This window comes from Puntigrus tetrazona, chromosome 4 (genome assembly GCF_018831695.1).
Source record: "Puntigrus tetrazona isolate hp1 chromosome 4, ASM1883169v1, whole genome shotgun sequence".
Taxonomy (NCBI): domain Eukaryota; kingdom Metazoa; phylum Chordata; class Actinopteri; order Cypriniformes; family Cyprinidae; genus Puntigrus; species Puntigrus tetrazona.
This window is the reverse complement of record NC_056702.1, coordinates 17,846,463-17,861,462: the sequence shown is the minus strand read 5'-3', so window position 1 is coordinate 17,861,462 and position 15,000 is coordinate 17,846,463. Positions and strand designations below refer to the sequence as shown.

Sequence of the window (15,000 nt, the reverse complement as noted above, 5' to 3'; positions counted from 1 at the left end):
ACACACACAGACACACACACAGACACACACAGACACACACAGACACACACACACAGACACACACACACACAGACACACACACACACACACACAGACACAGACACACACACACACACACACACACACACACACACACACACACACACACACACACACACACACACACACACACACACACACACACACACACACACACACACACACACACACAGACACACACACAGACACACACACACAGAGACACACACAGACACACACACACAGACACAGACACACACACAGACACACACACACACACACACACGCTAATGATTAAAAATACACAAGTTATAAAAAGAGAAAGAAACGACATGTTTCATGTGTGGCAGCAGAAATATACAGTAAATAAATCTCTTGATGGGTTCATCTTTTTCACGTTTGCTTGGTTGGTACATGCACCTGATTGCAGCTCTTTAAACACCAAAAAAATCAGATTTCCATACGTCACAATATCATTTATTATTAGTCACGTGATCCTTCAGAAGTCTCTCTAATTTTCTGATTAGTTTTGGAAGCCGTTGTGCTGCCTGATATTTTTCTCAACCAGTGATACTTTTCTAACAACAGTCTTTATTATGACCTTTTTATCCGTTTCACGCATCTCTGCTGAATAACATCTGAATGAATGGAGCTTGTTCTCGTCTTCAGGGCCGTGTGGAGGTCGAGGCTGGGAACGAGAACATGAAGTTTGAGACGGGGCCCTTCTCTTACTACGGAGTCATGGCCCTCAGCACTCCCACGCTAGGTGAGACACACACACACAGAGAGACACACACACACACACACACACACACAGAGACACACACACACACACGCGCACACACAGACAGACAGACAGACACACGCACACAGAGACACACACACACACACGCACACAGAGACACACAGACAGACAGACAGAGACACACACACGCACACAGAGACACACAAACACACACACACAGAGAGACAGACAGACAGACAGAGACACACACAGACAGACAGAGACACACACAGACAGACAGAGACACACAGACAGACTGAGACACACACACACACACACAGACAGAGAGACAGAGACAGACAGACAGAAGGACAGACACACACAGAGAGACAGACAGACACACACACGCACACAGAGACACACACACACACACACACACACACACACACACACAGAGACACACACACACACACACACACACAGAGACAGAGACAGACAGACAGAAGGACAGACACACACAGAGAGACAGACAGACACACACACACACACACACAGAGACACGCACACAGAGACACACACACACACACAAAAACAAACAAACCCTAGCACAGGTTTCTATTGTACTCTATGAAGAGACTCGTACCCTGCAGTCTAGGTGGTCTTGTTTCTGATTATTACAGGCTTCATCATCTGATGGGAACACGCTTTAAACACTAATCACTCTTAATTATAGTTATTTCACATGAAATATTGGGACTTTTCCAGGCCACCCATCTCTCTCGTTCGATCGCTGCCCTCTAGTGTCCACTTGAACAGATCCTGTCTATAAAACAAGTCCTTTTCTCACCGTAGTGTCCTTCTAAACCCGTGTGACGTTCATCAGTGAACACACCAAGAAGTGGATGCTGCTCTTTGACAGCGAAAAAACTACAACATAAAGGTGTTTAATAAGACTCCTACGCTCATCAGGGCTGTATTTATTTAATCAAAAATACAGAAAAATAACTCTGTACTGTGAAATATTATTGCAATTTCTTTTATTGCTTTCTTATTTTAAAATGTAATTTATTTCAGTGATGCGCGGCTGAATCTTCAGCATCATTACTTCAGAAGTCATTCTTCTATTCTGATTTATTATCAGTGCTGGAAACAGATGTGCTGCCTAAACTTTAACTTCAACGGTTTACTTTGTTAACAGTGTAAATCTTTAGCACTTTTCATCCGTTCAACACACATAAAATATATTAATTTCCCCCAAAAAAAGACATTCAAAAATGTACTGACAGCAAAAAATGATCACAGGTTCCAGAAAATATAAGCTGTTTCCAACCTGGATAATAAATATGAGAATGATGCAGGAGTTCAGCTTTGCTTTACAGAAAAAAAAAATTTTTAATGTACATCAAAAATAGACCTTTTATGATTTAATAACTCCAGAGGAAGGAAAGCGAGTTCTGTCTCCATCGTTTGTGTCTGTCTGTCTGTCTCTGCTCAGATCACACACACTACCGTTCAAAGGTTTGGGCTGGATATTATTTTTATTCTTTATATTCATTTTAAGGCTGTGATCAGAAATCTAGCGAAAGCAGCAGGATTCTTGAAAAAGGCTTTTCTTTAAAATGTAATTCATTCCTGTGATACGTTGGCTTTCAATCATCAAGCAGAAGTTTATCCAAAGTCACTAACACATGAAGACCGTATAGAGTAAAAAATCTAAAGTTTAAGAAAACCATAAAAGTTTAATCGATTTTTATTCTTATTTTGGAGTCTAATGCAGCACGTGTAGTTTTTTTGTATAATTAATAAAAAGTAAATAGAATAGGTTTTTATAGACTGACTCTAAACGTCTGAACAGTAGTGTGTCTGCTTTCATTCTTCTTCAGCGCTCTCTCTCTCTCTCTCTCTCTCTCTCTCTCTCTCTCTCACAGTCAGTGTCTCTCGTCCTCATCACCTGTCTCTTAAGAGATGCTCTCTCTTCTCTCGGTTCCCAGGTAACCGCCTGCATGTCGGGGTTCTCTAACCGCTCGTAAATAGTCCTAGAAATAACCCCCGAGTGCCGTTTAAAGGGACGGTTCAGCCAGAAACTTGTTTTAAAACAACTCTGAGTGTGTTCGTCTGAAAGAAGACAGTCATGTACGTCTAGGAAGGCTTGAGGTGAGCGAATCACGGGCTGGTTTTTATTTTTGGGTGAGCTGTCCCTTTAAGCGGCAGCCTTTTTCTACTGAACAGAAATCTAATGTACCTCCGGAGCCGTAACACTCTTAAAGATACAGTTCACAGGGAAACTCAACCTTTGCTCACCATCACGTCGTCTCAAACCTGCATGGCTTTATATCAGTGCTGTCAAACTATTAATTGCATCCATTATAAGGGTTTTTATTGAAACCATGTGTTTCTGAAGACGGTGTAATGCATGGAAGAGATTCCCTGAAGGAGCTGCTGTTCTGAGAAAGAGCCTGTAGACGGCGCTATTGTTCTTCATCTGTGTGAGATGCATGTCTTCTGCTGACCTCTGACCTCTGACCTCGTGCTGTCAGGTGTAGATGAGCCTCTAAACACAGGTCACAGAAAGACTCGATGCTTCTCAAAGTCTCTTCAAATGTGCCATAAAAACAGTAAGAGTAAAAAGGCGTGTTATTTTTTTTTTACCCCCGAATTCTGTTTTGTATATTTATATTTTAATTTCAACTTTTTGTGTTTTAGTTTTTCATATTTGTCATATCTAATTAAATTAAATTCTGAAAGTTTATTTCATTAATTAATTTAAATTTTTTCCCCTCATATTCAGTTTTATTTTCACCAAAATAATTTTTCTGGATTCCATTTTAATGGCTTGCAATTTGTAATTAACTGATTTGATAAAAAGATACTAAATAATTTTTAATACATTTAATAAAAATTTATATTATATATATATATATATATATATATATATATATATATATATATATATATATATATATATATATATATATATATATATATATATATATATATATATATATATATATATATATATATATATATATATTACACACACACTTTTTTTCTTCTTCTTTTGTTGACATTCTTTGCATCACTAAAGGATATCTTGGTCTCTAATGAAGAGAGATGCTGAACTCACGTCCTCTGTTTTCTGTGTTTCTCCGAGCTGCCGTGGATCTCTTGATCTGCTGAACATCAGTTCTTTGCTGATCTTACACTTTCACTTAATATCTCTTGGCTGGCCTTGAGCTCAAAGACAGAAAGAGCACAACAAAATAGATATCTAATGTGTGCTGGGTTTGTTCAGTGTGGAGAAAGTATGAACTGTTGATCTTTTGTTTGACCGCAGGATCTGTCAGCAGAAAAAAAGCTGCGTTCCAGTAGTTTCAGAGGTTTTGTAAATAGCTGTCAGCAGATGAGAACAATCTGTCATTGTGTGAAATTACTTTTTTAGTGTTATTAACTGGAAATGAACTGATGATGCGAAAGGACGTGATTCGGTGTGATTTTATGGACTTCATATGTTTTTAGTAACTTTATACAGCTCTACAGACCTCAGCAGTCACATCCCTTTAGAAAAATAAAGCCTATTAACACCAGATTAATATTTCAGAATAGTTTCAGCATGTTGGCTGTTTTTTTAATTTTACTCATGTTGCATTTAATAAGTTTGTTTTTATTTTACCAATTTTTTTTTGTTTAAATTCATTTTCCCCCTTTTGTTAGTTTTTCAGTTTTAGTGGTTAAATGAAGTTTTATTTGAAATCATTTAAATCATTACACAATTTAACATGAATTTGTAAAAAAAAAAAAAAAAATATATATATATATATATATATATATATATATATATATATATATATATATATATATAAAAAAAAAAAAATATATATATATATATATATATATATATATATATATATAAAATAAAAAAATATATATATATATATATATATATATATATATATATATATATATATATATATATATATATTTGTTTTTTTATTATATTTTTTTTATATATATATATATATATATATATATATATATATATTATTTATTTTGTTAAATTCAGTTTTATTTCTTTTCGTTCTGTTTTAATTATTTTTCAGATTCACTCGTTTCTACAAGAAGGGGTCATAAGATTTCAGTTTTTATGCTCACCGTTTATTAGATCAAATATGCATTAAAAGAAAATAAATTAGGATTTAAAAATACCAATTTTCAGTATCTGTGTCGAAATAGAAATTTAAACGTCTAAATATGTAGAAAATCTTTTTTAGAGATGTTGGTATGAAGCCGTTAGCAATCAGTGACCAATCAGAAATAACCCTGACTTTACTGAATCTCCTGAAAGGACAGGGCCGGTCTGATCTCAGTGCTGGTGTGTTTCAGAGTTTCGCTCTCCGTCTCACGTCGGTGGACTGAACCGCTCGGCGTCTCTGAGCTGCACGGAGCGACCCGAGCCTCCGTCCGTCAGCGGCAGTAACACGCAGCTCAGCTCCGCTCCGCAGTACACTCCTGACTTCAACGTCCGGGCGCTCGCCGACCTGCAGATCGTCAAGGTGAGGAACATCTGGAGAAGAAGCTTTAAGACCTTCTGAGGGATTGAAGAAGAGTTCTGGGGTGAATAGGGAGAGAGGTCAAGCAGTTATTATTCAAGGCGTTAAAAACCTCTTCATGCTGGATTGGTCTTCTCCAGATGTTAACTGATGGACTGCTTTTATCATCTGATCCTGATGTTAGAAGGCCCGAGCAGCCTTTTATTATTTCTATAACCGTGTCTTATAAGTCCAACCTCTTTTAATTGACCTGTTATTATGAAAGATTTGTTGATCAGCTGGAAGCTGAATAATTCATATCTTTATTGATGTCTGCCTGTTATGATAGAATAATATTTGATTGAGACGCAACTGTTAGAAAATCTGAGGGTGAAAAAAATATTTTAGTTTTCTTAAATCCAGTTTGATTTGTTTTAATGATATTTCAGATTCGCTCGTTAGATTTCAGTTTTTATTCTCGCCGTTTATTTGATCAAAAATGCATTAAAAGAGTCATTTTGGGGAAAAACGAAGATTTAAAAATAACCATTTTCAGTATTTGTCGAAGTTAAAATTAATACCTCATCTGAAAGCCCAATAATGAATCTTTTCAGAACAATGGAGCAATATTTATCTGAGATGCAGCTCTTAAAAATAATCTCTAAGTTCTTAGCGATGCGTATTACTAATAATTAATTAAGTTTAGCTATATTTATGGTAGGAAACGTACAATAGCTTCATGATCTTAATATTTTTGAGCGTATGACTGTATTGTTGTCTATTGCTGTGAATCCACACACACGTGTCACATGACTTCCTGTCTCGTCAGATCACTCGCTCTCAGTATCAGAACGGGCTGATGGCGTCTCGTCTGGACAGCTCTCCTCAGTCTCCGGACAGCGGACACGGTCACGTGGACAGCGGCACACCGGCTCTTCATCCGTCTTCAGAAAACATCACTCCTGTGGACGAGACCACCTCGCTGCTCAACGAACAGAACAGCCAGGCGCCGCTCACATAACCCCGCTTCCCACAATCCCCCTGGACATCAAGCACTTTCCACAGAACTGTTAATCAGAGCCCTTTAGCGCCAGCAGTGTGTGTGTGTGTGTGTGTGTGAGAGCAGTCGATGGCGGACGTGTTTCATGAAGACGTTGTGTAACACATTGTGCAAGATGAAAAAAAAAAAAACTAAGGCGCCAAAGTGTATCTGGACCGAGAACGAGCCCTGCTTCAGGAGTTTATAGACTTTCTAGAGATGAAGAGGTTTATTTTGTCATTTTTCTATTGAGCTTGATCAGAAAAGTCAACGAGGGAAACTGCAGATGCCTTTTTATTTTATCTTAGTCCATAGTTCATTTGACCAAATTCTGTGTGTGTGTGTGTGAGAGAGAGAGAGGAGTGTGTGTGTCATGCATGCACATACGTGTGTGTGAGTGATTGACATGCATTCATGCGTGTGTGTGTGTGTGTGTGTGTGTGTATTTGTGTGTGTGAGTGACATGCATGCCTGTACGTGTGCGTGTGTGTGTGTGTGTGTGAGAGTGAGTGACATGCATGCACGTGTGTGTGTGTGTGTGTGTGTGAGTGAGTGCATGCACGTGTGAGTGACATGACATGCATGTGTGTGTGTGTGTGTGTGTGTGTGTGTGTGTGTGTGTGTGAGTGAGTGACATGCATGCACGTGTGTGTGTGTGTGTGTGTGTGTGTGTGTGTGAGAGTGAGTGACATGCATGCAGTGTGTGTGTGTGTGTGTGTGTGTGTGTGATGCATGCACGTGTGTGTGTGAGTGAGTGAGTGACATGCATGCACGTGTGTGTGTGAGTGAGTATATATATGTGTGTGTGTGTGTGTGTGTGTGTGTGTGTGTGTGAGAGTGAGTGACATGCATGCACATATATATGTGTGTGTGTGTGTGTGTGTGTGTCTGAGTGAGTGTGTGTGAGTGAATGACATGCATGCCTGTACACGTGTGTGTGTGTGTGTGTGTCAGATTTGTCCGTTACAGATCTCAGGGAGTCAGAGCGCCGCTTATCTTCACACACGCTGCATGTTCAGTGATTCCTGATGATTCCCGTGAACCCAAGCGATCAAAAAAGCGACGCATGCTGTGGTGAAGCGCACCGAAGACGCTCCCGGCCTCCGCTCGATGTTGAATAGTGTGCCGGTGTTGGTGTGGTCTCGTGTTTGTGTTCGTGTGTTCATCTGAAATGAATGCGTTGGCCTTTTTTACTCCAAAGAGAACAAGTGTTTGTCGTGGTAGTAGAACATGCTCCCGATGGACCCGAGCTCGTTTCACCAAAACAACCGAACTCTTTCTGTATTTATTGACCATAAATTTGAGCTTGTATATTTTTTTAAAACGATTGGGTTTGTTTTTGTGAAGATGTGTGTTTTTTAAGCGTGGTACAGACTACAAATCGTAGAGGCCTAAAACGAGGAGAATTCAGGAAGTGTCTTGTCTTGTTTCTTTGCCTTTTTTCCACTTTTGCTTTCAAACCAAATACGTCTGAGACCGAGAAGAACAATCCAAATGAGAGAAGAGAGGAAGATCTTTCTCCGTAGCATCCGAGAACTGCACTGTGTTTCTAGTTCTGAAGCTGAAGACACTTCTTCTGATCATGTCCTGTCCTTCTCAAAGGAATCATAAAAGAATATTGTGATTTTACACTTTTTTTTTTTTTTTTTTTTTTCTTTAATGAAAACGTAGGCGTAACGGCTTCTAACTTCTTTTTATACTGTATTTTTCCAGGTTATTTTGTGCTTTGGGATAGCTCTTCTTTCTGAGTTGGAGTATTAAATTATTTATTTAATCGGCGTTTAATGTTCTGTATTCTGTTCATTCGTTGTCTGCCAGAAACCAGGAAGTGAAGGAGTCTCCCGTTTATCTGAATAAAGTCCTGTGTATATGATTCAGTACTGTATAATACTATAAAAGAGAGTTTTTATTAGCTAGTCGATGGATTAGTTCCACTTGTGCTGCTATTAAAATAATTTATTATGAAATATTTATGTGCAGATAATGTTTTTTTACGTTTGCTTTTTTGGTTTTAAAACGGCAGTGATATTAAAGCCCGTCATTTAATTAAAAATCTAATTTAATTATTTAGGAATAAAGGACTTTATTTACTGAGCCCATTAGGATTTATCTTTTGCACAATCAGTCGATCTCTTAGTCTGTACTTAGTTGTAATAAAATGATTCTGGGGGGATTATTATTATTATTATTATTATTATTTGAATCAAACAGATTGTTCTGTGGTCATCCGTGCTGAAGTTACACGAGTTATGTAATCAGATTACTTTTTAAAGTAACGTTTTTTAGTTTAAAAACAAAATAGCTTTTTCAAACAAGTGACTCCAGTTACTTTGTTTCACAGATTAAAAAGTATAATGTAATTCATTTCACTAACTTATAAAGTATTATGTAATCAGATTACTTGTAGTGTAACATTACTAAACGTTATTGTTTTACTAATGTTACTTTAGTAATGTTTGTAGCGTTACTTTTTCAAATAACTCCGGTCTGTTTCTGGAGTATTGACTGACCGCTCTGGGGTTGCCATGTTGAGAGAAATCAGGTGTGTGTGTGTGTGTGAACATGATGTTATTGCTAAAGAATGTAGAACTTCACAGAATCCAGAGCATCAGCGGCTGAAGGGTTTGTCCTCTACAGACGTGATTAAACTTCTTATTAAAAAAAGCAAGCAACAGTTACTTTTTAGAGAGTAATGCAATGTAACTTTCCCATCACTGGAGATCAGTGTGTGTGTGTGTGTGTGTGTTTGTGTGTGTGTGTGTGTGTGTGTGTGTGTGTGTGTGTGTGTGTGTGTGTGTGTGTGTGTGTGTGTGTGTGTGTGTGTGTGTGTGTGTGTGTGTGTGTTTGTGTGTGTGTGTGTGTGTGTGTGTGGCGTTCCAAAGATATTTAATTAATAAAGTCTGCTTAAATGTCTTTTGTAAGAGAAAGACAATTCATCTCACACTCTTATATTAATTATATCACTAATATGAATTTATGCAGCTATTCTCACTAATATTCACAGGAAATTTTAGCAGGATGTTCAAACATTACACAATTTAGCACATATATGTGTGTGTGAGTGTGTGTTTGTGTGTGTGTGTGTGTGTGTGTGTGTGTGTGTGTGTGTGTGTGTGTGTGTGTGTGTGTGTGTGTGTGTGTGTGTGTGTGTGTGTGTGTGTGTGTGTGTGTGTGTGTGTGTGTGTGTGTGTGTGTGTGTGTGTGTGTGTGTGTGTGTGTGTGTGTGTGTGTGTGTGTGTGTGTGTGTGTGTGTGTGTGTGTGTGTGTGTGTGTGTGTGTGTGTGTGTGTGTGTGTGTGTGTGTGTGTGTGTGTGTGTGTGTGTGTGTGTGTGTGTGTGTGTGTGTGTGTGTGTGTGGTGTCCAAAGATATTTAATTAATAAAGTCTGCTTAAATGTATTTTGTAAGAGAAAGACAATTCATCTCACACTCTTATATTAAAATCACTAATATGAATTTATGCAGCTATTCTCACTAATATTCACAGGAAATTTTAGCAGGATGTTCAAACATTACACAATTTAGCACATATATGTGTGTGTGAGTGTGTGTTTGTGTGTGTGTGTGTGTGTGTGTGTGTGTGTGTGTGTGTGTGTGTGTGTAAGTTGTCACAAAAAACAAAAAACGCAATTGCAGTGTAATCTCTCAATTATTTTATATTTTATCTAGGAGATCCCTTAGAAAATATTACAATGATTAAAAAAACATGTAAAGACCCTTAAAAACAACAAAACTACTTTTCTCCCCTAATGTTATTTTAAAAAAAAACAAAAAAACAGCTTTAACATTTAATTCGGTTCATAATTTGTCTGTTTGAGTCTGTTGTATTATAATATTCGTAAATTTAAAATGTTTAAAATCTGTAATCTGTAAATTATCGACTCTAATAAAACACCGAAATGACATTATAACGAATCACAGGAAGCGTCAAAACTGACCGACCAATAGTCGGGCTTGAATTGTTTTTTGAACGAGCCAATGGGAAGTGAGATGGGCGTGTCCCCGCAAAATTCAAGCGTCAGTTAGCCGCTGTGTATGCTAACCGCTAATAGACTCGTACACGAAGATATAAACAAACACTGTGTTTATTCCGATTTAATATTTGATGAGAGTGATCGGATAAAGAGATGGAAGCTGTGACGGATGAAGACGCGTCTAAACTGTCTAAGATAGGTAAAGATACGTTTAAACCGGTCCTGAGGAAACCTCCTCAAGTCCAGGTTTATTTGTAGACCGTTTTAATGTGTTGCGATTTAATTTGGAAAAAGTCATTAAACGATGATTTGAAAACCAGGTCGTCGTTGAGAACTCTGCGGTGTTTGGTTCATGTTTTACTCGTCTGTGAAAGAAAGAACGTTATGTTTTTGTTTCATAAAGGGATGGACTTGTATTTAGTTGATGGAGTATGATTATGTTTTCATCAAGAAACCCGTTTTATGAATCTTCAACAGAGTCAAAAACATCACAGATCCTGCTCTTCATTTAAATATCTATGTTCATGTTAGTGATTATCTGGGAGTGTGGAAACTTTCTTTATATATGTGTTTTCTTTATCATATAAACATATATGGCGATGAAATTCTAAATATTAAATGTCATCGAAAAACTTATTTTTTTTTACACAAAGACATCTATAAGTAAAATTAGTTGACTTGAGTCCTCTTTGTTTCCTTCTATCCCAATAATCTGAAGCTGTAAAGTCCCCAGATCTGTGGGAATAAACTGTATAGGGCCTTAAAAAGTAAGATTGATAAGATCGAGAATCTAAGATCTTGAATGTTTTCAGAGTTAGGGGTTCACAAACTTTAGGAAAGATGATTTATGGCGTTTGCAGACAGGTGTTTTTAAATGAGAGGAAAGTTATGACCCAGAAACTAGACGTATATAAGATCTTTTTAATATTTCTTGAGTTACAGGCACACCTGCATAAAGCAAAAAAACACAATAAGTGCTTTTTTCCACTTTTGAACTGTCATCGTTTTCATATAATGGGAAAAAAAGTCATTACAAGACAATAAAAATAAAATAAAGATGCTTCCGACTTTCCGAAGTGTTTATACCCTACTCCACACACACACACACACACACACACACACACACACACACGGATGTGAGTTTTCAACAACATGTCTATCAAAGACAAAATCTAAAATATTGCATGATCTCTTCATTAAATACAAACGCTGCTATTATTTCAAAAACAAAATCAAGCGTGTTACATCCAAAATATACAAATGCGAAACGCTAATCAAGCTCTTATTGAACACGTGTTTTTCTCTTTGGTTCACAGAGCTTCGCAAACAGAAATTGTCAGAATACCTCGCCGCGAAAGGACGACTGAAAGCTCCCAATCCAAAGTAGGTGGTCTTCGGGGTCTTTCTGATAACTAATACATGCATATTTCCACATTCAGAACGGCTGCCATTGTTTTTACTCAAAGGCCGTATCTCAAGGAGAAGCCTGTTGCCAAGAAGCAAGCTGAAAATAACCAGAAGTCCAAAACTGTAAGTAAGATTAGTTTTCTTGAAACGCGTGACGAAGGTCTGCCCCGTTTAAACGATTTCTCTGTGTTTCTCTCAGACGGCCGAAGGAAAAGAGAACCGTGGCATCAATGGCACAAATATAAAAGAAGTGAAGAGAGCGAAGGCTCCGGACGTTGGCACGTCCTCAAAGAAAGTGTCTGGCATCAGTTCGCTAGCCAAAGCCCAAACGCAGCCATCGAGTCGTTCCCGTAACCCTCATCAGGAAGACTCTCGTGTTTTGAGCACGAAGAGCAATAAAACCGCTTCAATTCCAACGAAAGCCCACAATGCTGAGAAAACTCGTTCTCAAAGAGTCCTTCCCAAAGCTGAGCACCCCGCTCAAACATCCAGAACCGCCGTCAGTAACCCTTCACGGTCTGGACCGGGCCGCACCGAGACGCACGTCCAGTCGGCGAGGCCTTTGAGTAAAAAACCAACACAAACGGGCGTCAAATCAGCCTCCGGTCTGACGGGGCGAAGGCCAGCGATGGCAACCGAGACAAAACTGCAGAGAAATGATCCTAAAGCCCACGAGAAACCCACGCGGCTGCCCAGAAGTTCTCAAAGCGACCCGAAACCAAACCCATCGGACAGATCCCGTGAGACTCTCTTTGTCGATGCCGCTAAATCTAAATCGATCTCCAGGGCCTCCACGGCTCTCTCTAAACCTCCCCAGATCCCCGGAAATAAAGAACCTGCTGCTGTTAAACGATCCAGGAGCTGTGTTCTCCCGCGGAAGACCGCTGCTCCTCCAGAGCTTCAGAAGACCTCCATCCAGACCAAGCCTGCGCTTCAGCTGCAGACGCCCAGATCCAGGCTCTGTCCCGGCGCTCAAGGGGTCCGGACGGCCCCGGTGGACGGGGCCAAGAAGCCCAGTGCCGCTCAGGAGGAGAGACTGTGAGTATGCCGCCGTCTGAAGCACTTCTCGTGTTCACGAAGACCTCCTTGCTTTGTTTTGAGTGACACCGAACCTCAAGGGAACCCTGTTCTAACATTTTGATGCGTTGGAAACGATGTGTTGTTTTTAAAAGTGACTCAAAGGGATAAATGAACCCATGACTCACTCTTTCTTCTCTCACACAAATACAGTCAGAGTTATAATAAAATGTCCTGCTCTTATAATGAAGGTGAATGGCTGATAAGATATTATCTATCACACAGAATGCTCTGATGAGCTAATAAAGGCCTTTTTATGATGGATGGATGCACTTTATTGGGCTTTAAATTTCTGTTCACTGCAATCTTGAAAGATCCATGACACTTTTAATATAACTCTAACTCTAAAGTTCATTTGCAAGAATAATGTCATATACATATATAAAGTCATTTACTTGAGGACGAGTAAATCATGAGGAGCTTTTTATTTTTGGTTCAACTGTTTCTTTAAAGTGCTGGTTCTCAACTGATTTCCAGATCTTACCCTGAACATAAAACGGTGATCTGTTTCAACATTAACTGCTTAACTATATATCACTGGAAGGGTCGAAGACTCCGAAATAGATATTTAATCTTTTTTGTTAAAAGTTACGTAGAAAAATTAATTTGATGAGCTGCAAAAGGAGCTCTTACCTTTTGAAACAAGGTTTTTTTGTCACTTCCTTTTACCTTATCGCATGTTTATAGTAATCATCATCAATTCTATATCATTTGAAAGCTTAAAAACTCAAAATACATTCAAATTGGACAATACTTCACCGTAGAAATGATACGTTAAAACATTTCATCTGGTTCCTCCCTCTTTTCAAAAGTGTTAAAAAGACAAAATACATATTGCTATAAAAGAGCCTCAATCTATAGTTTTATAGTGATAGAAATAATACTGAAAGAGATTTATATATTTGTGTAGAAAAAAAGGTCTATTTTGAAACAATTTCATAGGAATCTGTTTTTTGGTTTTTGTTTTTTTAACCGACTTCAAATTTGGAACATAACTTTAGACATATGTCTATCATTTTATATCGAATTTGGATATATAATATATTTTATATACAATAAAAATAGTTGTTTTTTTAACAGCAAACTTCTCTAACTTTATTATTGACTTCTGAAATACTCTGCTGATTATCTTCTTTAAAAAGAGACCGACCTTAGGTCTGTATTCCAAAGCATTCATTAATTATAATAATTTAAGTTTGAAGGGTGCACTTTCAAGATTGTTTTTTTGTTTGTTTTACTTAATTTGAACCAAATATAGTTTGTTATACGATTTGTAACTTAAAAATATAATAGTAAAAATGTAAAGGAATAGTTCAACCAAAAAGGTCAAGATGTAGATGAGTTTTTCTTCATCAGATTTGAAAATAATAGTTTTGCATCACATACTCCTCAGTGGATGCTCTGAAGCGAATGGGTGCCGTCAGAAAGAGTCTGATAATATCATCACAATAATCCTCACAAGAAGTCTGAATTTGTCCAAATTTGTTCTGATCTGCAGGTGATGAACTGTTCCTTTAATATTTATTAGGCTCTATTCTTTACTGCGTTTTCAGTTTAGCACAGTTTTCTTCTTATGGTCAGTGACACTGTCAGAAGAAAGCTCTGGTGGATCTCGAGAGTGTGTGTGTGTCTGTGTGTCTGTGTGTGTGTGTGTCTGTGTGTCTGTGTGTGTGTCTGTGTGTGTGTGTGTCGGAGCGGAGCTGATGTGCTGTGTGTGTGTGTGTGTGTGTGTGTGTGTCTGTGTGTGTGTGTGTGTCTGTGTGTGTGTGTGTGTGTGTGTGTGTGTGTGTGTGTGTGTGTGTGTGTGTGTGTGTGTGTGTCTGTGTGTGTGTGTGTCGGAGCGGAGCTGAAGTGCTGTGTGTGTGTGTGTGTGTGTGTGTGTGTGTGTGTGTGTGTGTGTGTGTGTGTGTGTGTGTGTGTGTGTGTGTGTGTGTGTGGAGCGGAGCTGAGTGTGTGTGTGTGTGTGTGTGTGTGTGTGTGTGTGTGTGTGTGTGTGTGTGTGTGTGTCTGTGTGTCTGTGTGTGTGTGTGGAGTGTGTGCTGTGTGTGTGTGTGTGTGTGTGTGTGTGTGTGTCTGTGTGTGTGTGTGTCTGTGTGTCTGTGTGTGTGTGTCGGAGCGGAGCTGAAGTGCTGTGTGTGTGTGTGTGTGTGTGTGTGTCTGTGTGTGTGTGTGTGTGTGTGTGTGTGTGTGTGTGTCTGTGTCTGTGTCTGTGTGTGTGTGTGTGAGCTGAAGTGCTG

At 38.6% G+C, this 15,000-nt stretch overlaps 2 protein-coding genes across 3 annotated transcripts in view; both read left to right on the top strand.

Annotated features, from left to right (window-relative positions):
- The window catches only part of LOC122342984 (metal transporter CNNM4), a 26,096-nt gene extending 19,334 nt beyond the window's left edge, over positions 1-6,762 (top strand). The window contains exons 5-8 of one of the 2 annotated variants that reach the window (XM_043237240.1): positions 688-784; positions 2,671-2,733; positions 5,123-5,292; positions 6,098-6,762. In XM_043237240.1, the coding sequence (XP_043093175.1) occupies positions 688-784; positions 2,671-2,733; positions 5,123-5,292; positions 6,098-6,289 (522 nt within the window). In that variant the 3' untranslated portion in view covers positions 6,290-6,762. The remainder of the gene's footprint in view (positions 1-687; positions 785-2,670; positions 2,734-5,122; positions 5,293-6,097) is intronic. The other variant, XM_043237241.1, reaches the window with a different exon arrangement.
- Positions 6,763-10,313: 3,551 nt separating this feature from the next.
- ckap2l (cytoskeleton associated protein 2-like) overlaps positions 10,314-15,000 on the top strand; it is an 11,086-nt gene continuing 6,399 nt past the window's right edge. The window contains exons 1-4 of the mRNA XM_043237272.1: positions 10,314-10,478; positions 11,596-11,662; positions 11,746-11,809; positions 11,886-12,724. Coding sequence (XP_043093207.1) covers positions 10,433-10,478; positions 11,596-11,662; positions 11,746-11,809; positions 11,886-12,724 — 1,016 coding nt within the window. The 5' untranslated portion in view covers positions 10,314-10,432. The remainder of the gene's footprint in view (positions 10,479-11,595; positions 11,663-11,745; positions 11,810-11,885; positions 12,725-15,000) is intronic.